The sequence below is a fragment of the Pogona vitticeps genome, chromosome 2 (assembly GCF_051106095.1).
Source record: "Pogona vitticeps strain Pit_001003342236 chromosome 2, PviZW2.1, whole genome shotgun sequence".
Lineage (NCBI taxonomy): Eukaryota > Metazoa > Chordata > Lepidosauria > Squamata > Agamidae > Pogona > Pogona vitticeps.
This window is the reverse complement of record NC_135784.1, coordinates 164,901,798-164,928,409: the sequence shown is the minus strand read 5'-3', so window position 1 is coordinate 164,928,409 and position 26,612 is coordinate 164,901,798. Positions and strand designations below refer to the sequence as shown.

Sequence of the window (26,612 nt, the reverse complement as noted above, 5' to 3'; positions counted from 1 at the left end):
AATTTTTTTCCTTTCTTATCTTAGATCACCACATTCAAATTAGTGAATTACTGATGCAATGTTTAAAGTCAATTGAAAGTTCATTGTTTCTTATTAGGTAGCTGCTGAATTATTTGGAAATTCTGTTTTCTATTGTGCATGGTCAGTTTTGTTTGTTACTATTAAGCTGCTTTGAGCATAGTTGTATCTCCACTGTAAAATCCACAATTTCTAAGAAAGAAAGAATCTCTGATTTTCCTGACCCAACTTCAAAGATTTGGCACTAACTCTCTAACATGTTTTGCCACAAAAACCACACAAAAACAGAATTTAAAAAAACAATAACCAACACAGACATGGTTTATAAGCACACAACAAAGCAGCCCCACAAGTCCAGCCAGGTGGCACTTTGCTCCTCAGGGGAGGTCATCTTGTCGAGCCAAGGTCTTCCGTGCCATTTCCAGGGCCCCCTCCTTTGTGAGGTTCCCCCCAATGAAGCCGTTGGAGTGCACGAAGATGCAGCCTGGGATCCCGCTAACCTCAGAGAGCTCCTCATCCCGTAAACCTCTCCACTCCTCCAGAAGCGACAATCTGTGGAGCATTGAGGAGACAGACCGAAGAGATTATCCCACAAAACAAGAAAAAAGAGCCAGTGTCATCCATGAATACAATCCAAGAAGAAGGGTGAGTGACAGCTTTATTAGAGCAACCAAACCTCAGTCTTAAACCCTGGCCCAGTGTATCTAAGAAAGATGGCTGCTCTCAGATACTAGAACTCCCTCCCACTGGAGGCCACACTGGCCCCGTTTTGGCTGCCCTTCTGCAAGCAAGCGTAGACCTTTCTCTTCAGGCAAGCTTTCCCTGAGTGCCTGAGTGGGTTTGTCAAAATGGATTGTTGTACCTTACTGCCCTGAATGTGTTTTGGTGTGCTTATGTTTTTTTTTAGTATAGTATTTGTTTGATCATTTTTAGTATTTACATACTCACTGTTGTTAGCTTTAAATAGTGTAATTAGGTAAGATACCTTGTGTCCCCCTTAAGGAAAAAGCTGCAGTGTAAGTAAGTAAACAAAGTGTGGCCATCTAGATGCCTTTATTCTGTGACATTTCTACCCCACTTTCCCAATACGAGGTAGCACTCATGGTAGCTTAAAATCTCTATAAGAAATTATAAAAACAAAGATCAGAGTCCAATTGATGCCCATGTAAGGTCCACATAACTTGGTGCAGGTAATTATGAAGGATACATCTTATATATGTGTGTATGTATATGTATGTATGTATATTTTAAAAACTAAAGTAAGATTCTGGCCAGTGAGAAACACAACATCCAACCATAAAAGTGAATAAAATGAAAACTGACCCCCCCCAAATTGGCTGTGTCACTTAAGGTTGGGATAACTTGACATGGCCAACTGCATCTAATTGACGAGATGCTGGATGGCTTCTCAGTCTCTCTATTGGCCATGTGACCACCTGGCACCATGTCAATCAACTGCAGTTAGCTGCTGCAAGTTATGCAGACCTTAAGTGAACACCAGTAGGGTTCTGGCTAGAGATGGGGAAATAATGAGGGTCCAGCCCCCTGGGGCCGGACCATCCATTCTCCTACAACTAAGTAAGCAGGTGGTAGCCTTCGCCATGCCCAACATTCTTCCCCATTTAAGATCTACAAGCTGAGAAGAACCCCACTGAATTGGACAAGCAGTTGCCAAAATTACTTCAGCCTGACTTGCTCCCATATAGGAGTCTAAATCAAGGTGAATTCTTTGTCATCATTAGCTAATGGTGAGGAACAGTGGACTTTGTCTATAATTTTTGGAGGGCTGCACGATGTTCACTCCTGATATAAAACAATAAACAGATTTTAAATAAATCCAAAGGTGTTTTCGGAAGGGTAGCTGGGTTAGGCAGCAGCAGCAAAAACTGACCCACAATCTTATGGCATGTTAACAATGAACATTTGATATGGCATAAACTTTCAAAGTCTTTATCAAATGCCCACTTAGGGTATGACTTCATCTATCTCCTGATGTGGATACAGGCCTCATACCATGAGAAACTGGAAAAGTTTAAGGAGCCATCAGAGGCGTTGCTGGTTTTAAGTATAAGCATATGAATGCAAGCAGAGCTACTGTGCCAAAGATTTGGGAGTCTTCCCAAAGCTCTGGCATTTCAAAACTATTCCCACCCTTCCAAGACAGGACACAAGATCAAGGGCTTTTGGGAATTCCCACTTACCGGTTCTGGAAGGTATGCAGGCTAGCTGGGACACACTGTACCCGCCACTGCCCCCCCAGATCTGTGTACAGGATAAATTTGAGAGATGTCTTCACATTCATCTCTTCCTCCAGTTTGAAAAGATGCTCCTTCCATGGGCAACCACCCTGGGCCAGTACCAGAATCTCACCACGAGGGTCAACCTTCCAAACAAAAACACTTGTTATTTATGGTTAACAATGGCACTCCACTAGTAGATAGTGGGATGTAGGCAGGGTGTCTGCACTGTCAGCAGGATGGGGGCATTTAAGGTATTTATTTGCTAATAATGATTTTAAAGCAAATAACCTCTACTTTTCTAGACCATAGTGCAAAATCAAGTTGCCATTATTAGACTGTTGTTATTGTTGTTCTGTGGTGTCAAGTTGCCCTTGACCTACGGCCACCCCATGAATGTACAATCCCCAAAATGTTGTGTCCTCAACAGCCCTACTCTGCTTTTGTAAACTTATGTCTGTGGTTACTTTTAGGGAGTCAACCCATCTCATATCTGGCCTTCCTCTTTTCCTGCTGCCTTCAACTTTTCCTAGCATTATTGTCTTTTCTCAAGAATCTTGCCTCAGGTCAGATTAGTACAAGCTTTCCTCCTAACTTCTAGGCTATGTGATTTAATAGAGGGAAGCATGGGAATGTGTACTCTTTGTTAATGCCTCTGGAACAGGCAAGAGTGAAAAGTGGGTGTGGCGTTTGCCCCTTGTGGCCCCTACCTGACTCCCTAAACACAGAGCACACGAAGGCAAACCGATACTCCTTTTCACCCGCTGCCACCAGTTGATCACTAAAACAACATTACTTATAGAAGGATGAAGATGAAGGTCCAAACTTCACTGTCTTTTAAATAAAACTTGTTTATTGATTAGAGATGTTTGATTATTAATCATAGGTAACTTCTACAGGTTTATTTATCATCAATCTCAACCTTCTATTGGTTATCACAGTTCTTATTCACTCTTCACTCTAATCACACCTCAGATCTCCCAAATACCACCCTCTGTCTCCCTCTGATCTCTCCTCTTTCTCACTCCCTCGCACTTACTGACTGTTCACTCTCTGACTCCGACTCTTTATTACATATCTCTTGGCTCCGCCTCTTAGCGACATTAGCCTGCAACATGAATATGCATGACCACTTAACATAATAAGGGTGAATGCTACAGTGGGCTTCCCCTAGAGTGAGGAAAGGAGCCACCTTCTGGACTGCTTGCTGTGTCCTTTCCACCTCCATGGTCCCAGCTGCTGACAAACAGCACAATCATGGCATGCAGATATTCACTGTGAATCACAAACTACCACTGGAAGTCGCACGGATTTCACCTAGGACTCACTTCTGCATAAGGCAGCACTATAGTGAGAACAGGAGTTTCAAGCCTATTAGAAGGTATGTTTGCAAAGCTAGCCTTCAACCAGGGCAATACGTCCCCTCTCCCTTCATGCTGCTGGACCTAAATTTTGCCAGTTCCTCATTACTGTTATGTTAGGAAGGGCTGCTTGGCAATGGAGGGTTGAAAGTTCCCAACCCTCGCTTTAGACTTCCAGCAAAGCCAAGGTGCAATGGTAGGTACCTCAAAGCGCTGCTGAATGGCCTCCTTCACAAGGGTCCGCGCAGGCAGCCAGGCACGGTAAAAATAATCCAGCCGATCCAAGAATTCATTGCCCACCAGCTCCATGGCCTTCTGGAAACCAGCCTGAGAAAGAAAGTACAGAACTGGAAATTAAATCCTGCAACCAAACACAGTTGCTCTTTCAGGTCATGTAGTCTGTTCCACCTTTGGGAATGTCTGAGCTGCTGGCCTGTCTAGAGAGGGGAGGCGATGACCCTGGGCAGCCTCTCATTCTCCTGCTGAAGGAATCATTCCATATATTCAGAAATTGAGTCATGGCAACTGGACTTGTTTCTTGTTTGGCTGAAACGTTTCACTACTTATCCAAGTAGTTTCTTCAGTCTTCAGGAGCTACTTGGATGAGTAGTGAAACGTTCCAACCTATCAAGAAGGAAATCCAGTTGCCATGATGCAACTTCCAGATAACCTCACCTGGATGACTGAGAATCTTCACAAACATTCAGTATTTTGTTAATTTTTTACCATGCTGCTTCTTTGCTCTTTTTCAGCAGAAATTTTTGCTCCAGGCTGGCTAGAGAGACAAGTGTGAATTGCTTCTCGCCCAGCAAACCTCATGCAGACCAGCACCTGGACATCACAATGGGTCTGGCCCAGGTTGCTAAGATGTGGTGCCAGGCTTCTTAATAGGTCTCTTGTCAGCTGCATCTATGCTAGCAAGAACAGAATGGAAAAGAACCTCTGGAGGTTAGGACTGAATTTGCAGAACAAAGAGCTGGTTGCTTTCCTTTTTAATATTGTCCAATTATCAGCTACTCCCTCACTGAATGCAAGGGTTGGTTGGTTGGTTGGTTGGTTGGTTGGTTGGTTGGTTGGTTGGTTATTTATTTATTTATTTATTTATTTATACATACATACATACATACATACATACATACATACATACATACATACATACATACATACATACATACCCCGCCCATCTGGTCTTGCGACCACTCTAGGTGGCTTCCAAATACATAGATAAAAACATACAAATATACACAAAAATTATAACATCAGCTAATAAATTAATAAATTATTAAATTTTTCAAGATGGCAAGAGAAAAGAAGAAGTAATCAAGGGTTAACCGGAGGGGTACAGAACTGGTTACAAATTCACGTAAGGTATATTAACCATTTAGATTAGTGTTTCCCTGCCTGTGTGTTGTGACCCCAAGGGGGTTACAAACTGTTTGCTGGCGGGGGTGATGGGTTATCTTATATGTCTTGCAGCCCTTATAATTTTTCCCCCATGACCCTTTGAAGTGGGATATTAAACTTGCATGCATCCGTATGTATGAGAAACAGACACTTTGGGGGAGAAAGAAGCTTCTACTTTCTGAGAAGGGATAACTTTACTCTGTTAAAAATGCCTTTTTATGCAAACATAAAAAGTGTCACTGATTATTTGGCTATTATAAAAGAGGGCCATGATTAAAAAAAAAGATTAGGAGCCACTGATCTAGAACCTGCCAGGAAGATACTAAGTGTTTTTTTAAACAAACATGAAATTCAGATACCATACAACTGGTGCAAAGCAAGCAAGCAAGCAAGCTAACCCAATTAGCTTTTTTAAAATGGTGGAGCCAGTTCTCCAAGGTTTGATTTCCTGAGGGGGATACAAAGGGCTAAAAAAATCAGTAGAGACTATGAATTACTTGCTAAAAACAGCCTGATGGGACTGTGGCGCAGAAAGACCCTGTTCGCTCTGTCTGGGGGAGTGATTTAACAAAACAGACGGGCTGGTCTAGTGAGCAAAGGGAGAACGTCTCTCTGTAGGCCCTCAAGTATCAGCTAGAGGTCCAATAAAGACCATCGCTAAGCCCCAAGGGCCCCCTTTAAGACTCACAGACTGGTAACTGCCACTGAAGATTTCCCACAAAACCTGGGAACAAGATTATGTATCCCATTATGGGAAAATAAACAGGGCAGCTTCCCAGGGCTACCTGGAGCCCTGCCTCCTGCTTGCTGCTGCCAGTAGCTAAGCCCACGGGAGACTGGTTCATGTAATGAAGGGTCATGCCAGTAGCTGTACTTCTTGACAAAGGATGAAAACACTTCTTGGGGAGGTTTTGAATTCTTCACCCACCCCAAAAAATGAGTTAGACAATCTGGAAAACTCCCTCAAAAAAAAAAAAAAAAAAAAAAAAAAAAAGGGCTTGAAACCTGGGTGCCTAAATGCAGTTTCTTCATTTCTTGATATAGATCCATCAAAATCATCTGGTGGGTGACTGGAGAGAGGGCCTGTTCTAGGTCTCTATCAAGGAGAAACGCCTACTCTACTCAAGAGAAAATTCCTACTATGCTGTTATCTTTTTGGTGATGCTCAATGGTTTTATCCCCTCCCAGGCTTCTGATTTAAAAGGTATTTTATTAATTATTTTTAAATCACTGTTTTGCTGATTTTATATTTTATCTTATTTTTTGTTATGTACAATCTCTTGAAGACAGCCAAAGGGTGGCTATACACGTTTTAAAAACAGGAACACTGCCGCTTTAATTGTGTGTTATGCCTGGATCCATGTGATGAATTTTGGGAAGCACGCGTAAGCTACACACACCACCTTAGCCAGACCCTCCTGCATTCAGCTGAGCATATTTCCAGGGTTCCTATGACAAGGAGACCCGATAAGGCAGAGCTCTGGACTGCCCGATTGTCTGCTTCCTTCTAGGCAGTTCCATCAAACATAATAAAGGTTTAGCTGACTTCTAGGTGGGGTGAGAATGCAAGGGGGGGCAAGGCTTATATGCATCCCCACACCTGCATCACCCACTGAACTTTCCACAGATGCAGACATAATGCTTGAATACGGCTGTTCGATTCGAAGTGCTGGTTATAACCTATAAAATCCTTAATGATTTAGCACATTGATACTGTCAGAATGTCTCTGCCAGAAATCGGCTCCCTGTTTCACCTGTTCCTCTTAATCCATGTTGCTGAAAGTGGCCTCAAAGAGCAAGGCCAGAAAGGTGAAGGCAAGGTGTTGGGCTTATTCGGTGGTGGCCCCTGTTTCAGTAACAGGTCACCAATGGTGATACAACAGGCTCCTTCCCTCCTTATGTTCAAGACATTGTTGAAAACTGAACTATTCAAAGCTGCCTTCAACAGCTGTCTCTTAGATGCTGTTAATAATAATGTTTTCTTTTCTTTTTGAATGATTTTTTTCTTTTTTAGTCACCATATTGTCATATGTAATGTGGGGTATATAGGATTTTAAAGTTTTAACTTCTAAACTGCCCAGAGTAGTGAGTGCATTAATAGGCCAATATTTAAATCAAATGAATGCATGAATAAAATCAGTGCCAAGACTTTCAGAAGCCTACCTCAGTGTCTTGATCCTTCTCATTCCAGCGTGGGTTCAGGTACCCGACTCTAGCACTGACATTGGTGGTCATGGCATAGCGGGGGACCTCATCCCACTGGGGAATCCCGTTGTCAATCGCGTCAATCTCCTCCACAAAATTCTCATACAGCTAGAGAAAGAAGGAAAACGAGAAAGAATCAGCTCCGGAAGAGGTCCTTTGGGGCTGATGTTGAGAACCCGAAGGCTGCCTCCATCTTTTTAATAGTCAGCTGAGCAGGAGGGGAGAAGTTAATAAACATGTGATGCAGTCCACCAGGTCCAGCCCAAGACATTTTGCTGCCTGAGGTAGAGCAAGAAATAACATTCCAAGCCAAGGGGCCTAGGACTCCATGCTAGTCAACTGTTGCCTTGATAACCAAGTTGGAAAAATCTACTGAGATCCTTCCCCTTGCCCAAATATATAAATTAGATTATAGCAGTACTAAACTATATTAATTTACTGCTTTTTCAAGTCCCTGCAAATCAGCTGCCTGAGTCAATCATCTTGTTCTGCCTCATGGCAGGGCTGGCTCCAAGTCAAAGGGACCATGGAAAGTTGAAAGAAAGGCAGCCGGTACAAGTCTATGACTTTTCTCCATCTAAGCCCCTTTTGGTGTTTGGAGAGGTGCCCTTTCTCTCACACGCATGCACCCACACAAATACCTTGTCATAGAGTACATGGACCACAGGATCCTCTTCTTTTAGGCCCAGCTGGGTGGCCAGAATCTGAGGGCCAAAATGGTAGTACACTAGCCCTGCACTGCTCAGCTTGGTCTGCCACGGTTTATCTGGATTCAGGCTGTGCATTGACTCTCCAAACGACCTGTGGGAATATGAATAATTATTGTAAGCCGCCCAGAGACCTCTGGGTAGAGTGGGCGGCATTATAAATTAAATAAATAAATAAATAAATGAAAGGGGAATTGGGAAGACCAGTCACAGAAAGGAAGCCTGCCCCCTCTTTTCCTCTCATCATCTTATCACATTAATAGGGACCTCCTACTCCCAAGAACAATAAAAGGAACTCCATGCAAGTGAAAAATTCCTTGTGACTCATGAAACTATAATCTTTGGACAGGGACTGGCATCATCCTTTAAAACTGTGAATAAAGAAACAAAAATATACATACGTACACACACATATACACTGTATATAAGTCAGCCAAAATAACCAGGAAAACAATTGCACACGAGAGCCTCTGTCTTCTTTATGGCCTTCTTTTCCCCAACCCTTTACCTTCTTGTGACTTTTTTTTTAGCTAAAGACTGTCTCATTAGATCTTATGGTGCTCTTCAGCTGAAGAGTGCACCAAGAAAATGCTTCAGATAGTGCATAAAATAAATAATAGTGTAAGTAGGTGAATGGGGAATTTATTTTGGATATGGTGTGAAAAGGAATGATTACTTTGTCTATTTTATGCAGACTATAGGGGGTTTCCTAATTACTTTGTATATTTAGATATCTGGGATTTTTAGGTATAGGTAAATTGTATTTTAAATTGTAGCTGGATCATAAAGAAGGCTGCCTCCTATAGTCTTCTAATGTAGGGGGGGGATGGCAGCCATTGTTCTTCCTGCCTCTTAATCCCAGGTCTGTCATCTTCTGCCTTATAATTTATTGGGGCAAGCAGGAGAGAAGAGGAGGAAAGAGCAAACAGGTGCAAGGAATTACAGCTACCTCCTCACATATTGGAAGAAAAGCTATAAAAACAGCCACCCAGCAGAGCTTGGCTGGACCAGTAAAAAGCCCATCTCAGAGCTGGTGAACCCACAGCCCTCTGGTATTCTTGGGACTCCTGTCAGCATGATCTGTGTTGAGGGAGGATGGGAGAAGGAGTTCGCTGACATCTAGAAGGCCACAGGTTCCCCAGACCTGGTGTATCTGTTCTAGCAGTTTGCTCCCATAGTGGCCAACAAGATCTGAGATCAAGCCCACAAGTGGGGGGGGGGAAGAGCTGAGCCTCCAACATTACCTCTGGTGGTGATCATAGCGGTTCCTCTGAGGATCATACTCTCCACCAACATCCACCACCACATCACATTCTGACAACAGCTGGGGATCCCGTGTCCGGACAATCTCTGCATCCTGGGGGCACAAAGGTGTGATACAAAATGGGTACTGTGCTTCTTTGGTCATCCATCTTGCATACTCTCATCCTATTCCCTTTGGAGTTAAGAAAGCCTGGATCTACATGATGAAGCATTCTGTGTAATCTGAAAGCTTACACTTGTTTCATAAATTCATATCCCTTTTTCTGTTTCTATAGGCCCACAGGGTCTGCATATTCTGTTGGCATAAAACTGAAAAACTGTTAGTTTAGAGTGCACAGCTGGAAAACAGAACTAGGAATAACACACAAGTGACTAGTGCCTGCACAATTATTCTTGCATCAGCTATTAGCCAGAGAAGGGATACAATTGCTTAAATCCTGTTGTCTAGTTACACAAACGGTATAACTTTTAGAAGTGAATTGCCGTAAGTTAAGAAATCTCCATTGACCTTATATGTTGCCAGCTGAGTTGTGCAACTCAGTATGAAACAAAAGTACGTCTATGGATTTTTTTAACATATAGCAAACCTATTTCAAAAGTTATAGCATTTTTCATACCTGCATAACAAGATTTCGGCCAATTTCTGTATTTGTCTAGTTGGGGGAGGGGGAATGCATAGTGTGTATGTACATATTAGGTATGTAATTCTTTACATATCAGCATAAAAGCAGTTAATGTGCATAAATCAATGTTAAAAAAGAAACACAGCTTGATTTTTTCAAACAATTATGTTTCAAGACCATATGAATGAAGAAAGTGTAACATGAGAAGTATTTGGTGAAATCTCAGACACCCCTAGAGGCAGAAATGTGGTTGCAGAAGGGAGGAGATCTAACATTTAAAGACATGCAGAGTAAAACACCAATAATGTCAAGATATACAAATTAAGGCAGAGTGAAGTAGACCATGTGTTTATCGGGAACTGCCCGAGATTTGCAGGGTCTGTCTCTGCACTATACTGTAGTTAGAGCCATTTGACACTGCTGGAACTCTCGCCGCTTCTCCGCGTGGAATTCTGGGAGGTGTAGTTTGGCGAGGAACTCTCTCCGCCGTAGTTCGCAAGTGAGCACGGGCTCAGCCCTTTCTAAGAAAACTACAAATCCCAGGCTGCTCAAACGGATCACGCCGGGAGTATAACTCTTGTTGTTGTATGCGCACAGCATTCCCCACGAGTCGTGCAAGTTGTGGCAGGAGGCAGCAAATCAGGAACGGCGAACCGTGTGGATCCGGACCGTCGTCGTCGTAGGAAGAACGACACGTGTTTAGCTGGGGAAGCTTTCCGACGGGGAATAAGCCCCACTAAACCCTGGGACTTCCCCCTAAGCAAACGTGCCCTCGGACTGGACTGTAACCAAACGGAGGGGAGCAGATTCGGATGCTGATCCGGATTACATACCTGATAAGAAGGAAGCAGCCGCAGGAGGAAGCACGCCAGCGCCTCGTCGCAGTGGAAGGTCCCTCCGTGGGTGCCGATGCGGGGCGGGCGGGGGCGCTTCGGGCCCGGCATGAGGCTTCGGGTCAAGCGTGGAACGACGGCGAATAAACGGAGCATGCGCACAACGAGGGCCTTCCAGGGAGCGCAGGCTCGGCTACATCCACCGCCCGCCGCTGCGTGTACCCATTTACCGTATTGTTGAGATTAGACGCGCCCGAAGAACTGCGTTGTAGCCTAGGGGGTAAAAAAAAGAAGCGGAATGTGACTAGATTTGCCTCCCCAAAAATTTACGTCCGGAGAAGCATAGATAAATATGCTTTCCTAGGCAAGACGCGCCCTCCAAGTCTATGCTAAAGTTTGGAGAAGAAGGCAAATTAGGCACCACTGACGCCAATGTCTTGTAGTGTAGCACAGGAGCCCTATCTTAAAAAGTGACCTGCCACTTTCGCAGCGGGGGCAGTCGGAGAGCTTGCCCTCCCGCAGAGGGGCACTTTGGCGCCCAACCAGATGCCCATGGAAACCCCCAAAGGTGTTCGTGTGTTGTTATTCCCTAGCACACGCAGAACCAGATTTTATGTGGTCTTGTCATAACTAGGTCTAGAAATTTGGGTCTTTCAACAGAATTTCTTCAAATACCAAATGCCTACATTACCACTAAGAGCAAAATCTAGGTGCTGGAGAGAAACTCACACCCTTGGAATGTCATGATATGTGTTGCTGTGATGTGCTGTCAAGTTGCTCTTGAACCATGGTGTTCCTGTGGAGTAACGGCCTCCATGTGGTCCTGTAAGTAGCAGCACTGCTCAGTGGTAAATTGGAAGTGCATGTATGTATACACTTCCATAGCTAACACCGACCCCCCCCCCCCCAATAACCCAGAGGACACAAATACAGTATGCAGGTTACAAGATGGGTGCATATCAGTAATTGAGGAGTAGGTCCTGTACAAAATTAATAGCTCTTAATTGCCCATTTAAGATCAGACCATAATCACTTGGGATTACAACAGGTGTCTCTTAGAACAATACCTTATTTCTGGGAAAACTTGTTCTTCTTCCAGGTACTCTAAATTTTTCAGCTAATTTCAAAGAAATGGGGTAACCCAGGTGGGGTTGAAAAAAGCCGTGGCAGATGATATAATAATCCCTGCTGCTCAGAGAGGCAGGAACACACGCACACCAGCCCTTGATATGCTACACTACTAGTAGTCAAATCAAAATACTTTTTTTAAAAAAACTTAGTCTATCAACTTGGTCCACATCTGAAAAACTTAAAATGCTGTCCTCTAGCTTGCTCATTTTCATCTTCTTGTCTGTTCATAATCTGGAAAAGAAAAACAAGCTTTCCCATTTTATTGGGTCCCAAATGATTTCTCAGTTGAGAATTAATGAGTTCAAAGGCAGAGAGTATTCTTTCTACACCAGCATAAGAAGCTACAGTACTGCTGTTAAAAGTGAAATCATTGCTTTAATAGTCTCTAAACCCAAGTGCTTATGTGACTTCTCCAAGTCAATTGGTGTGATTGCCTTTAAAACACGGTGAGCAGGAGCACAGAAGTGTGCCGTCCTCAATGAAGGAACCACAAGAAAAACAAGGAGATTGTGCAGTAGGGGAGTTGATAAAACTGGACGATGAAGGAACAGGAGTTACGAAGGCAGTGGAAGTGTTTCTGGCAGAAGAGAAAGGGAGACAAGCGAGGGAGGAGTCAGGAGGGTGGAGATGGGAAGATATAAAAGGAGAGAATGAGGAGAGAGGCGGGAGGAAGGAATTGAGAGAGAGAGGCATACAGACGGATGAGACTGGAGAGCAGAGAGAGAGGATCGCTAAACTGGTAAAAGACTTTCCCAATCTGGTGACGGGAGGAGGATTGTTGCCAACACCACCTAATTGGAATCAAAGGGGAGTTGGTGAACAGAGTGAAAAATGGAAATGGGAAACAACGTCTCTTATTCCGGGTTTGGGGAAGGAGGAGATCTCTTGTGGTACCAGTCCCTATCTCCCCAGGTTGGAGGGTTCCCGAGTGGTACACCCTTGTTGCGGGACGGTTTGTGTAGTTCTAAGCACACCGCTGCAGAACCAAGTAACCAGCTCTATCCTTGGAGTGAAGAGAATGTGAAAGAAACTAAGATTGTTGAGAATGTTAGAGTTAAAAGTTATAAGCTGTTGCCAGAGGTGGAAATGTTAGATCCGTTCAGTTTAGGTATTTCTGAAGTTAAAGACAATAAACAACCGTTATTTGTACCAGTTGCTTCGTCTCTGTCAGTTCCTCCCGCCAGAACCCCAGGCCCTCTTTCAAAAGAACCCAATCACGAACACCTTCAGTGAACCTCTAATTCTTGAATGGTTCCCCCTTAACCTTGAAGTTTATTATAGTTTGGCATTACAGATGGATGGTTACTAGATCCTCATGTCATAGCTAACTCTTCTTCCTCAGCAGATAAGGTTTGACCCTGGTACCGGATATTGACAATATTTGCGAGAAAATCAGTTGGAGGCAATGCTAGTCCCATTTGTTTTTTAAATGTTTGTAATCTAATTCTGTCAGTGTTTAGTTCTGTTTTTAAGAACTCACCCAGTTCCTTCCAAATTCCAATAGCAGCACAATAAAACAGCTATTTTGTTTAAAGTTTCAGAAATGGGTTTCATGATGTACAGCATATGCTTAACATTACTGCACGCATCAAGACTTAGGTTAACCATGTTACCCTCTAGACGTGTTGCACATTGCTCCATTTCTCTGTCATGCTCTTTATCCAGCAGTTTCCCTGAAACATTGGCTCTGCTGAGTGGACTGTATCCTCGTCTGAGTGACTGAACCATATTAATGACGTGTGGGTTTTCAATCAAATAGAAAGAATTTGTCACGTAAACAAACTGGGCCATTTTTTCCGTCAACTCTTTCTAATCTGTTGGTTTTTATCATATACAGTGGTGCCTCACTTAGCGATCGCTCCGTTGAGCGATGAAATCGCTTAGCGATGGGGTTTTGGCCATCGCCATAGCGATCGCTTAGCGATGGCCCCTATGGGGAAAAATCGCTTTGCGATGATCGCAGGGAAGCAATCATCGCAAAGCCCCCATTTTCGGCCAGCTGATTGGCGGTTCCAAAATGGCCGCCGGAAAAACAAAATGGCCGCCCGCTGTTTTACCTCGCTTTAGAGGCACCGAAAATGGCCGCCCCTATGGAGGATCTTGGCATAAGGTCAATTTTTAAACCCATAGGAACGCATTAAGCACGTTTTAATGTGTTTCTATGGGCTTTTTTATTCTGTTTAGCGATGAAATCGCTTAGCAACGTTTTTCCTGGAGCTGATTAACGTTGCTAAGTGAGGCGCTACTTATCTACGGTGGGTCCTGACTGATTGGCTTTTTTCTTTCTTTTAGGTGATATAATGTAGACATGTGATGTACATGACGTGACTGAAACACAGGTCTGGGTAAAAGTCAGATCCATGAAATTAAAAAAACAGATTCTTATGATTTCATATGATTTTTATGTGTGATCCTTGCAAAACCACCATCAAATCATAGATCCCATCCATGCTCACAGACTACAACACAGAAATCATGGATCCTTTGCCACATGGCTTTGCAGCAAAAACATTAATGCATAGATCCATATGCTTTTTACACAAGGTCATCCCTAAATCCTGGGGCCACAAGATCCACCAAACCTGAAGCCTGTGAAAACCCAAAACCAACAGCCACAAGAACCCCAAAATCCAGGGCCACCAGAAATGAATCCTAAAAATGTAGGGGCCAAAAGAACCTTAAAAACCCAGGGCCATAGGAACTCCTAAATCTGTGGTCCTTGCAACCCCAAACCTGGTGGCCATGATCCAGATTTACAGGAACCCCAAAATCTCTGGGCCATAATCCAGAAACCACCACATCCCCAAAACCCAAAATCTAGAGGCAAAAAGATCCCCAAAACCCAGTGGCCATGAGAACCACAAAAACCAGGGCCAACAGAAATGAACCACCAAATCTACGGCCACAAGAACTCCCATCTGGGGTCCCTGCAACCCCCAAACCTGGGAGTCACATTCCAGGGGCCACAAGCACCTCAAATCCAGGGGTAATTGCAACCCCAAAACCCAGGGACCACAATCCAGGGGTTGCAAGAACCCCGAAACCAGGGTCCCTGGAACCTGAACCCATGCAATTATTTACCATTGTGAAGAAACATGTGGCCAAAAAGTCAATTGTGACTTTGTCCTAATCTTTGTAGTACTCATTGTAACACAAACAACCTCTAGGACATGAACCCCCTCTAGGTCCATGTGTGGAGTTAGTTCTAGGTCTGTACCTCATGGCGTGACCAAATTTGCAACCATTGTGGCTAGGTCCATTGGCATGAATATGTGCCGTGATTTAACTATGGTGGCCGTGTGGTCTCATACCGGCACTGGAAAAGTCCTTCATCAAGGATGGAGTGGCTTCATGAAAAGAGGACAGCACACCTGTCCCTTTAATGGTTTTGTGAAAAACAGTATTTTCACCAGGTGTAGCTAAAGCAAGGGAACCTGTGCCTCACATCCATGTCTTTATTCTACAATGCTACGAATTGTTTCTGTGATGCTTATTATTAAATCTGTTGGCACCAAAGTGTTCAGTGATTCAGCATGGTCATGGGTGCTCCCTCTAAGGAAATCATGAGAATCCGAGAGGAATCTGACAACTCATCCCAAACAGCACTCTCTGGATATGGCCTCAGAGGAAGGACTGGGGCCAGCTTAATGCCAGACTCCCAATCTCCACCTTTGAGGGCCTGCCCAGGAGGATACCATGGTTGATGGTATCAAAAGCTGCTGAGAGATCCAGAACCACCAACGGGGCCTGAGCTCCTATGTCATCTTCCCATAAAAGGTTGTCTTGCAGCATGACCAGAGCTGTCTCGGGTGTGGTGTAACCTGAGTCTGGAAAGGATCAAGGAAGTTTTCATCCTCCAGGTATGTCTGGAGCTGCTCCGCCACCGCCCGCTCGATCAACTTGCCCATTAAAGACATAGTCACCTATAGTTGTTGTGATTGCCCATTGCCAAGTTTGGTTGCTTCAGTTCGGGCTGAACAATTCTTTCCTTTACACACAATGGAAAGTTACTCTCAGGGAGGCATTAACAATGATAATGGCCCTGTCGTGTCCACCCAGTGTCCTTCGTTTATTTTCCTTAAACCCAAGTCCACCCTCTGGATGCGTTCCCTCACTTCACGCTGCCACCAAGTATTATTCACTCAATACCAAATAGATGTATCTTAAGACACGTGCTGCCAATACAACAGATTTATTGATATTATAGTTGTTTCACAAATCACAAATGTAAATCACAGATGTTTAGGATCATTCATTAAATATCATTTGATTCCACAATGGTTTGTATGTGTTTTTATTCACTTTAACAATACTCTTTGACTATCTATTTGTTCTACTTTTTCTTTCCTATTCTCTCTAGCATTCCACCTTTCCAACCTCTGTCTTAACTTTCTCAATTCAATCTCCTAACTCTCTTTTCAATTCCTTATCTCACAACCTGTTTTCCCTAACTCTCCCTCTAACTGTCTAAGTGTCTAACTTTTCTTTTGGTTCCACCCCTCCTGTCCTGTCATAGGCTCCTGCCCTTGAGCTCCCCGTGATGGACAGGCATGACGTGGGGCATTCCGCCACAGACCCATTATGAGGTTATATCGTTGGTAGCTTTTTTTTTTTTTTTAGCCAGGTAGGGCAAGGGTCATGCAAGGACGCAGAGCAGTCAGCGAACCAGTGCTCTGGACACCTCCTCAGATGCTACTGGCCCAAACTGAACCAAACAGGCAGAGGGAGGAGACAATGCCTCTGGGGGTCTCAACAGGGTCGGCCAAACTGTTACTGAGGACAAGATCCAGCCAGAAGGGCCATGTTTAAAACAGGCGGCAAATTGCTCACTGGTAAAAATGCCAGGATAAAGCTGTCACTGACTGGGGTTGGTGGGGCCACGAGTCAACCAGAAAAGTTCCAGTTGTTGGTTCTCAGCCTCCGTGATAATTTTGATATTAAAAATCCTTCTGGCTGATTAAAGACCATTATACCTCATGGTCAGGATCTTAACAGCTGCCAGATTTAGGTCCATCTGGCCTGTCCTCCAGCAACTCTGTCTCCTAGCTGACTTCATAGCTCAAAGCTCTTTGCTGAACCAGGGGGAAAGCCAGGCTCTGGAGCAGAGGTGTCTTTTGGGAGCGATTGTGTCAACTGCCTGGGCCACCTCAGTATACCATCTGGTAACCTGGACTTTGCCAGGATCACAGCCAGATCCGCCAGGTATCTTCTAAAGGCCTCTTTAAGCCTATCTAGGTGGGCCATTTTAATGGTTCCAATCTTCCCGCCAGCTATGTGTGTGTTTCATTGTCAAAGGGTGAATTTCAGCAGGAAGAGGTCTGTCCATGACAAAAGGAAGGGAACTGATATTCTCCACCCTCATACAATTATTCATCTGTGCTTCTGGGAACACCAGGTCCAGAATGTGACCAGCAATATGCATGGGGCTGATGACATGCTGGGATAGGCTCATGCACTCCATGAATGCTAGGGCTGCATTTGTAAGCCCAGACTCAGTGTTGTTATTGAAGTCCCTGGCTATCAGTAGTCTGGGTGACCTGCACACTGCCACCAAGATGAACAAGATGATAGGGAGAGTACTGGGTCATGGGGAGAGCACTACACCAGCACTGTTCCAAATCTGCCCCTGAGCTCTACTGACAGGTTACTCCAGGTTAGGTCTTAGCAGCATGGAGGTCCTGTTGATCTTGATGGAATCCTGTAGAACATCACAATCCCCCTGCCCCTCTGACCTGTCCTGATGCCGGACCAAGTACCCCAGAGGACACATCCGGGAGAGGGCAACCCCTCCCTCAGTGCCAACTCAGGTCACCATGATACAAGTCAGGTTGGCTCTCTTCTCCTTAATAAAATCTTAAATAAGGTGAGATTTATTGAAGAGGCAATCTGGTTTAATGTGTACAATAGTTTTTTCCGAGAGAGGCAGACGACACAAACTCTGGAGAGCTTCTGCCAATTAGCACAGACAGTAGTAGGGCTGGATGGACAAAATATGTGACACAATATAAGTTGGCTTCCGATTTGGTGCCTCTTTATTTCAAAGAGGAGCCCTTTCTTTTCCTGGGTGTAAGAAATCCAGTGAAGTTAGTGAGTCTGATCAAACTTGAGTTGGATCAAACTATAAAAATATTCCTTAAATGAAATATTTTTTTCACAAAGCAATACATTTTTATTTAATAAGGTAACAGCATATTGCACTTACAACTACGAAAATAGCATTTAATCATTCTTTATCAATAAAGCTCTGGAATAGTTTTTTTTCCTTTGTATTATATATTCTTTTCATCCATTTGAAAAAAGCCCAAAGATGTACAGAGGAATAAAAAGATAGCAACAGTTTCTAAATCATCATCATCATCAATGTCATCACTATAATTAAAATATAATTTTTCTCTTTAAATCATTCTGCTAATTTTAATAAAGTGCATTGCATGACAATTTGAATTACACAAGGCAACAAACGAGAGATGATTTGTGTTTCACATTTGGAAAAAAGCTACTGCTCTTACACTGTACAGGTTTGGCTTTTACATGCAAATTTGGAGAAAAGAAATCCTGGGCTCTCTTTAAAAAGCAGCTTTGATTCAAATGTCATTTTTAAAATCTAATTTCCATTTTACAACAGAATATTTTAAACTTACATTAAATAGCTATTTACACATTCAATTATGCCACAGAATCTGGTGCAAATTGTTCAGCAGAGGCACTGTGAATGGATTTAACGTAGGGACTGGAGATCAAAACTACCCACTCAAACTTGCTTTGAAATACAGTAGCCAGGTAAATTTTCTTAATAACTACAGTGACAACTCATTCATTTAGATCCAGGATGTTTCTAGACAGCGGGCCCAGGTACAGGTGACTAGCCCAAAGGGAATTTTTAACAGAAGAGAATGTGTCCAGAGGGAGGAAGCATAACCTTCTCAGCCAAAAAGCATTATGTAGCTATTTTTTTCTCTTGCCTACATCAAGGACTCTCTGTACAATTTCATGAATGTGATGAGAGTATTATAAAAGCCTCACCTGAAAGCATCTCAGGGGCCAGCTATTGCTTTCGGGCTATGGGCAGAAAACCAAAAGACGAAACAAAACTATTCTTCCTCTAAAAGGTGGAGGAAGAGGTGCAGAAAGAGAGAGAAGAAAACAGAGAATGTCTATGAATCCCAATAGACTACAAAAGTTCTTTGCCCAGAAAGTATTTTTATAATCCAAACACAGCACACCTGAGCAGCAGTCTGATCTGTATTACAACGTATTACAAAGCCTAGTCGAATACAGTATATGGAGGTTATGAGTATGACTGGTTCCACTTCTCTCCTTCTTGAGGGGAACAACTTTAGGTAGGAACTGATTTTGCAGCAAGATGGCAATCATGATGATCTGCCATTTTAGGGGTATTCTTAACTGTTAGAGCAGTATGACAATGAAACCAATCACCTTGGGAGGTGGTAAGCACTCCAACACTGGAGGCCTTCAAACAAAAATTGGACAACCATCTGTCAGATCTGCTTTGATCTGAATTCTTGCATTGAGCAGGGGGGTGGACTCAATGGCCTTATAGGCCCCCTTCCATTATTCTATGGTTCTGGGCCTGGAAAGTGTTTCATGAGATGGAATATACAAGATTCAAATCTCACCTGTAACTGCAGCTCGCAGGGAAATGCAGTTCAGTGGCTGATCACATGATTTTGATGCAAAAAGGTCCTAGGTTCAATTGCTGGCATCTCTTTGGAGAGCTAGGAAAGAACCCTGCCTAAAGCTGTGAACAGCTGAAGTCAGTCTTAGTTGGTAGTACTCAATATTGAGACCAAAGGCAGCTGCTTGATGAGCTTTGGGGCATTCTTCAACATTTGAGAACAGTGACTTTGTCAAACTCCCTCCTGTAAGCCCACCATGCACTTGTAGATGTGCATCTCACGTTCAACTCTTGCATGGTTCATGGCAAAAGAATGGAACAATCATATAGCATTTTAAATAGGATGAGATGCAGAGACATGCTGCAAATGCCACTACAGTGGGCTAAAATCAGTGTGAATTACTGTATAGGGGCATGTCCTGCTGCAGAAGTGGAACCAGACACAGAATATTTGCTCACACAAGTACACACAGCAGTGACTGTCTCAATCTGGGTGGGCTACCCTTGTGCCAGCTCTCAAATAGGAACAGAAGGAAGTTAATTTAGATCCTTCCAATCCTAGTAATTTAGAACAATTTCAGAGTCAAACAATCTACTCATAATTTTGGGAGGAAAGAATAATTGCTTTGGCACAAGTTCAAGACACTTTACACAACATTTTTCATTTTTTAATATGTTATTACCTTACTGACTCCTAGTGAGCAAAAGAGAGATTCTATTTCCAAAAGAAAGCTCCCGTTCATCCTCAGTTGCTCCGTCTACCAACACAACCTCAGATACTTCCTAAACTATGTGCTGCCTCATTTCAGGTGAAAATCTATAGGCACATATCCAATATGCAGCTATCACTATCATGTACAAACATATACAAGAGCATCCTGGCTAGTGTATAAGCATGTATGTGAAGCGAACAGTATGTGTATTTTACAAACAGACAATTATTTATCTAAAGTGATGAGAAAATGTTCATCTGTAAGCAATATTGTTCTCTCAACAGTTTGATAATTAATTTATCATTCTATTTTCCATGCTTAACAGCTCTGTGGCATTGAAAAAGTTGCATATTTGTACAAGAAAAGGAAGTTGGTCCAAGGAAAGGTTATCAGTATTATTTCAGATTCTTTGGGACAAATACCACAACTGCTTAGACCAAACAATTCTCTGCTAAAACATTGTTTTACTGAATATTGATTAATTTCCTACCTTGCTAGCTTGTGACAGCTTGTGCTTAATTTTTCCAGAGATCACCAATCTCACAGTAAACATCTTATGAGTGACAAAAATAAATTAGTTTTAACCTCCCTGAGTATAATTAAGGACTGACTCAAACATTAGGGCTCCAGCATGGAGACAGCTGGCAATCATTTATGCACAGCAGGTCTTTATGTGGTGATTAGAATCATTCAGCACAGCTTTGCATACAGTTTGGCCAGACTACAAGGGGTTTCCTCCACATCCCTCTCAAAGAGATTCTAGGATATTACAGTGGGGTCTTGACTTAAGAAAGGCTTGAGTTAAGAACATTTTGACTTAAGAACCACTCTCATAGGAAAATATTGACTTGACTTAAGTACTTAGATTTGAGTTAAGAACTGAAAAAAAACCACGTGGGAGGCAGGGAAAGTGCAAAATGTGAACTTTCAGTTAACTGTTGGCCAGTGAAAAGGGTGCTTGTCTGCTTCCTCACTCCTCTCAGCGTTTAGAGAGTGGATTGGGAGACAGTCTTCGGACTGCCTGGTACTGTACTGCCTGGACTGTATTTTCCCTGCCTTCCCTGAACCTTTCTTGACCTAAGAAAAAAAGAAACAAAATATCCCCCCTCTAGTGGTCGAAGGCGGAATAGCAGCTTTCCCTTAGTTTCTATGGATGGAAAAGAGCAGATACGGATTAAATGGTTTTCAATGCATTCCTATGGGAAATGCAGATTTGACTTGAGAACTTTTTGACTTGAGAACCGCCTTCCAATACGGATTAAGTTCTCAAGTCAAGACCCCACTGTATTCTGAACAACTCAAAGTTCTTGAATGGATTATGACTCTGCTCCACTATCATTGGGCTGCCTGAAATCTGTTGGTTGTTGGTAGTGCTTGAAACTGCAAGGAAAACAGTTGCGGAGAGCACAGGTTTATTGGACTTGCTTCTCATGCAAGGGCTGGCTGAGTTTCTGGCTGGAGCTCAACATTTAAGCATCCCACAAGACTTCCATAAGACGTGTTTATGTGGTTATTTTCCTCTAGTTGCAGCTTTATCGCCAGCAATTTGATAGACACATTTCTACACAATGCACAAATTGCAACTTTTTAAAAAGCCAGAAAGATTGGAACAAGATACTTAATCCAGTAAGTATATATTTCCCCTTCATTATGCGTCTAACAATGATTGTGCTGAAGAGCCTTGGTATTTCGCACAAGATGGGGAGAGTGGACTCTGGGCACAAAAAAGAGAAGATATTAATCTCTGCAGCTGTAATCATCCTGGACTGAAACTTCTGAACATGGCATGCAAGGCTACCCAATGTCCCGTCATTCTCAAGCCCATTGTCAATTCCACCATTTCTAAGGAGAACCTCTCGCTCGATGGTTACCTTTCTTAACACACAGTGCAAAAGTTTTTGTTGCTGGCTTGAAAAGCTCGACACAGAAAAGCAGCAAACAGTTTCATCTTAGCAAAGCAGCAAGTGAGAGAGCTATTAAGTTTTGATTGGCAAGAAAAAGGGGACAAGGTTGGAGACTGCTGCTCAGCAGCAATGCAAAGGATGAGGCTGACAATGTACAAACCAACACCATCCCTCCGGTAGTGTGAAAAAGGAACCTAGAACTCTTGCGGACAGAATATACAAAACTTCACTTGAGCCAAAGCTCTCAGTCTGCCACCAGTGGGAAGCTGGGCTGACACCTTCCTTTCCTTCAATGTGCTTCATTTCCAAACACCGAGTCAGGAGATCTCATTGCCAAAGACTTCAAGGACCAACGGAGTGAGTTGCATGCTGTGTTCAGGCAGGAAAGAGAGGCAGCGGTACTGTTTGGAATGCTCCTCATTCAGGCTCCTCAGGTCTGCCAGCTTCTGGATCATCTTGGCATAGAGCAGGCGGTTGCCTGGAGGAGGGTGTCGGCAGATAATGTATGTCCGCAGAATTTCAGAAAGGCGATCCTGGATGGACTCCACCAGAGCAGTGTCCTGAACACCAGGACGATCTAAGGAACAGAACACATAAGTGACTGGACAAATGACAAAGGCTGGATGCACTCCAGTTGGGTTGTACTGTTGTTATGTTATGAGAATCCTCACAATTCCTCTTCCCTCACAAAGCAACAAACACAGCTCTAAAAACAAATCTTGTGGCGTCTGCTCAGGTACTTTTATGCACCCTCTTATAAATTTCATGTGAGACAGGAGAATGAGATGGGCCATGAAATATTAAGATTCAAGGATCATGAATACCAAGTATTAGAAGAAAGAAGCCTGCCGAATATGGCCAGTGGGTGCAAAGGTGCAGAGTTGCCATCTAATTTTTTTTTTTTTTTAAAAAGACATTTTGATAACTGAGGAGAAGCGCTGGGGCAATTCTCTGGAAAAGGAGCACCATAAGACCTTCTGTTAAGAGAAACCATGAAAAGGTTTAATTTTTCTTTCTTTTTGAGGCCCAGGTTTTTGCACAGGAAAGGTAAAAGCAAAATGCTGAAGTGCAACCACTTCAGGTAACTGTTCAGACGGTGTCTTAAATGGATAGGAGAGCAGAGCAAAGCTCATGGTACCTTATTGCAATTCAAATTCTTATTCCATGTTACTAGACTGTGGAAGGAACTGTTTAGTTCCATTGGTGTTATACACAGGGAATAGAAAAGGTCACCGTTATAGTTTGGTTTTGTGCACATAGAACAAACCAGGGGATATCAGAAGTAAAATTAACTAATGTGGATCTTATCCGTCATTAAAAAACCCCCAGGACTCTGAATAACTGTAATAATCATACAAGTAAACAAGAGATTCCTGGGTAATCGCAGTTTCAGAAAAAGTCTTTTATTCACAATCTCACTGTCTCATTCACAGAATTTTCCTGGGAACTCCATTAATCTGTAACTCTCCTGTTTTTCTACACCATCTATTCCGTGTCTTTCTTGCCACAAGGTCTTTTAAGGAAGGAAAGACAGAATAGCCATAAAATGATTTTGCCTGAAAGCAACCTAAAATGTAAAGAGTTTAAGAATCCCAGTTTTGGAAGGAATTAGGAAAAACAGTCCTTCAATGACTGCTGTATATGAAGTGGTCTTTTTCCTCTTAGAGCTTAGAAATATTACTTTTTGGACTACAACTTCCGGAATCCCCAGCCAGCATCACCATAGGCCATGCTGGCTGGGGATCCTGGGAGCTATAGCCCAAAAAGTAACATAACTAAGCTCCACTTGAGAGTGTTTTGATGGACATTCTGTAACAAAATGGAAATCATAATAATCTGCCATCAAGTCAATTCTGACTTGTGGCAACCCTTATTTCTAAAAGCAAGTAGTAAAAAAAATATTTTCATGTGTTGCAGTATATACAGCTACATGGGTTATTTACTAAGCAAGACTTGCGGCTATGCAACCAATGTATGAAGTGGCTCACAGATGCCACCGGTTGTTGAACGATGGCCCACCCAAATGCAGCCTGAGATGATTGATTCTCTCTTACCAGGAGAGAGGATGCAGATGGCCATGAGGAGCACGTGCTCTTCTTCATGCAGGCTCAGTTTCTTCAGTCCAATCTGAAACTTAACAAGGGGCTCAAGCAAATCCAGACTGTGGCCAGCTGAAAGGAAACAATTCTTTTGAGAAGCAGAGAACAGATCCTTGACAAATGACCAGCCAGTTCAAAACAGAGCAAAGAACAACCTCAAGAATAAGCACATGTCAACAGCTTAAGACTAGAGATGGGGGTATTCGTATATGAATACCCCCCCACGGGTGGACACAATGAGAGTCCAACCCCCTGGGGCTGAACTATCCACTCACTGTCTGCTGCTGCTGTGGGTTCTGCACTCCCTTCCTATTGCTCCAGAGCTCGTGGTTGGAGAGTCATTCTTTGACCTGGCAGAGAGGCTTGTCGTCCCACCTCCTGCCAGGAGTGCTTAATCCACTGTGAGCTCCAGAGCGATAGGAAGGCACCGCAGAGTTTGCCAGGAGGCCGGACCCTCATTATGTCTACCTGTGGGAGGGTATTCATATATGAATACCCCCATCTCTACTTAAGACATAAAGATTTGTCAGCCAAAGTAGACATTTGTCTTCCCAAGATATCTCAGAGGACTGATGAACGAGACTAGTTGTGTCCTCATGTTGTAATGTGAATAGTCTATTAAAAGAAATGGAGATTTCACAAGAAAACACTTAAATCACATTCAAACTAAATGGCAGGGTGGTAAGTTAACCAATTTATACAATTGATTGTTCATCTTCCTATCTTCTCCATCCTGGCCTTAACAACTTCTTTTCTTTCGAAGGAGATAAAAGCAGAGACAGCAGAATATTGCCTGGATGCTTAAGCCGAGGTCCAACTCCCACCCTGGCACATTATCACAAAGCATCATCTTTTGAAGACTGTACAGTGGCTTGCTAAATAAGGAAGTCAGTCCATTTCTAAAGCAATCAGATGGCCCAGTGACTCTCCCTCATGACAAAATAGCGTCTCTGCAATTGGGAAAAGCCTGAAAAGTCTGTTTTGTGAATCACCTCTAAAACATCATTTGCCTGAAGTCACAAACACAGCTCCCTCTTGTCAGATGCATCACTGTCATCCCCTCGCACATACACACCCTTTTCTAAAAAATATCTGCTGCAAAATGCTTTGAGCAAATGGAAAATTTGGTGCATAACTATTTTGGTAAGTAATGTTAGACTACAACTCAGCTAATGTGGGTTCAAATCTCCATTTGGTCATGAAATGCACCAGGCAACTCTGGACCAGTCATAGTCTCTCAGCCTGACCTAGCTCACAAGGTAGAGGGAAGGAGAGCCATGTAAGCTGCCTTGAGCTCACTGAAGGAAAGGAGGGACAGAACTACAACAAATGATGACAATAATAATGTATTCAGATGTGGAACTACGATACCTTGAGTCACATCACTGATCTGGTATTTGAAATCATTGCTGCCACAAGTCCAGGACATATCTTCTAGAGAAAACGACTGGTTTGAACGGAGCATAATAACTTCAATGGCACTTGATTTCAGGAGAGCAATCTGATCCTCCGCTGTTAGATCTCTAAATATTGAGAAAAGAGAATATGTATCCGAGACCCCACATCCTCCATCTACACTGCTCCATATAAGAGTTAAGCTTAATGCTAGTTTGCTTACCTCCAAGCTGAATGGTTTGTACTATAAAGCAGCTCCTTTGATGAACAGTTTACCAGACTCTCAATAATTTACCATACAGTACTCTCAGTTATGACCTTACTCTCATAATCCCCTAGAGGGCAGCTCCTAAACACCTCAAAACCACTGTGCGCTCAATACAGTTACCATAGGTAGGTACACACCTCTTGCCCATAACAAACTGATGGTAGCATCAAGTGATAGCAAACATGCAGGAATAAGGTAACATAGACAGCACTCTCATGTTACCCAGTGTCAATTCAAGTGCAATACTTCCAGGGCAGATAATCCACAAATGGCCCTGAGAGCTATTGAGAGCAGAGCAATCCATGCAGAATCCTTATGCTTTAACTCTGACAATGGAATAAATCCTCATTCAAAATGGCAACATGGTTGAGTGATCATATGACATCTCCATTCATGCTCAAACTGTGGTCAGATCTGCAAACAGGCCCTACTACTGCAAGCTAAGTGGATGAACTGAGCAAGTGGCATAGCCATCAATTACATTACTCTTTTGGCTCACAGTGAGACGTGAGGATTTTCATCAATCACATCAGGCCACGGAAGGAAAGTGGGAGAACTGCTCTCAATTCTCATTCCATAAAAACTCAATAACTGACACATACTGCACTTGGAAGACTGTAAAGATACATACAATGCAGTTATAACTTCCTAGACTAAAAAAAAAAAATTCTGTTTTGGCATTTCTTGTAATAAGCTTCCCCCCTCATAACATAATGATGAATTTAATTTTGAGCACAGTACACTTAGATTTCTTGTCTTTAATGGATGTCTAGGGATAACTGCAATTCCAATTTGTAAGAAAAATGCAAAAAAAA

General features: G+C 43.0%; 2 protein-coding genes across 5 annotated transcripts in view; both read right to left on the bottom strand.

Moving 5' to 3' along the window:
* Positions 1-308: 308 nt before the first annotated feature.
* On the bottom strand, positions 309-10,829 carry MYG1 (MYG1 exonuclease). Its single transcript, XM_020784511.3, has 7 exons — positions 10,652-10,829; positions 9,177-9,289; positions 7,867-8,026; positions 7,184-7,333; positions 3,821-3,943; positions 2,220-2,401; positions 309-570 (listed from the first exon to the last, which is right to left on the bottom strand). Exons 1-7 carry the CDS (start codon positions 10,805-10,807, stop codon positions 396-398), a joined length of 1,059 nt encoding a protein of 352 aa, XP_020640170.3. The 5' UTR covers positions 10,808-10,829; the 3' UTR covers positions 309-395.
* A 10,917-nt stretch (positions 10,830-21,746) lies between these two features.
* VDR (vitamin D receptor) overlaps positions 21,747-26,612 on the bottom strand; it is a 99,349-nt gene continuing 94,483 nt past the window's right edge. For all 4 annotated transcript variants that reach the window (XM_078384628.1, XM_020784506.3, XM_078384629.1 and 1 more), the window contains 3 exons: positions 25,506-25,657; positions 24,090-24,206; positions 21,747-22,612 (listed from right to left, as the gene is read on the bottom strand). In XM_078384628.1, the coding sequence (XP_078240754.1) occupies positions 22,353-22,612; positions 24,090-24,206; positions 25,506-25,657 (529 nt within the window). In that variant the 3' untranslated portion in view covers positions 21,747-22,352. The remainder of the gene's footprint in view (positions 22,613-24,089; positions 24,207-25,505; positions 25,658-26,612) is intronic.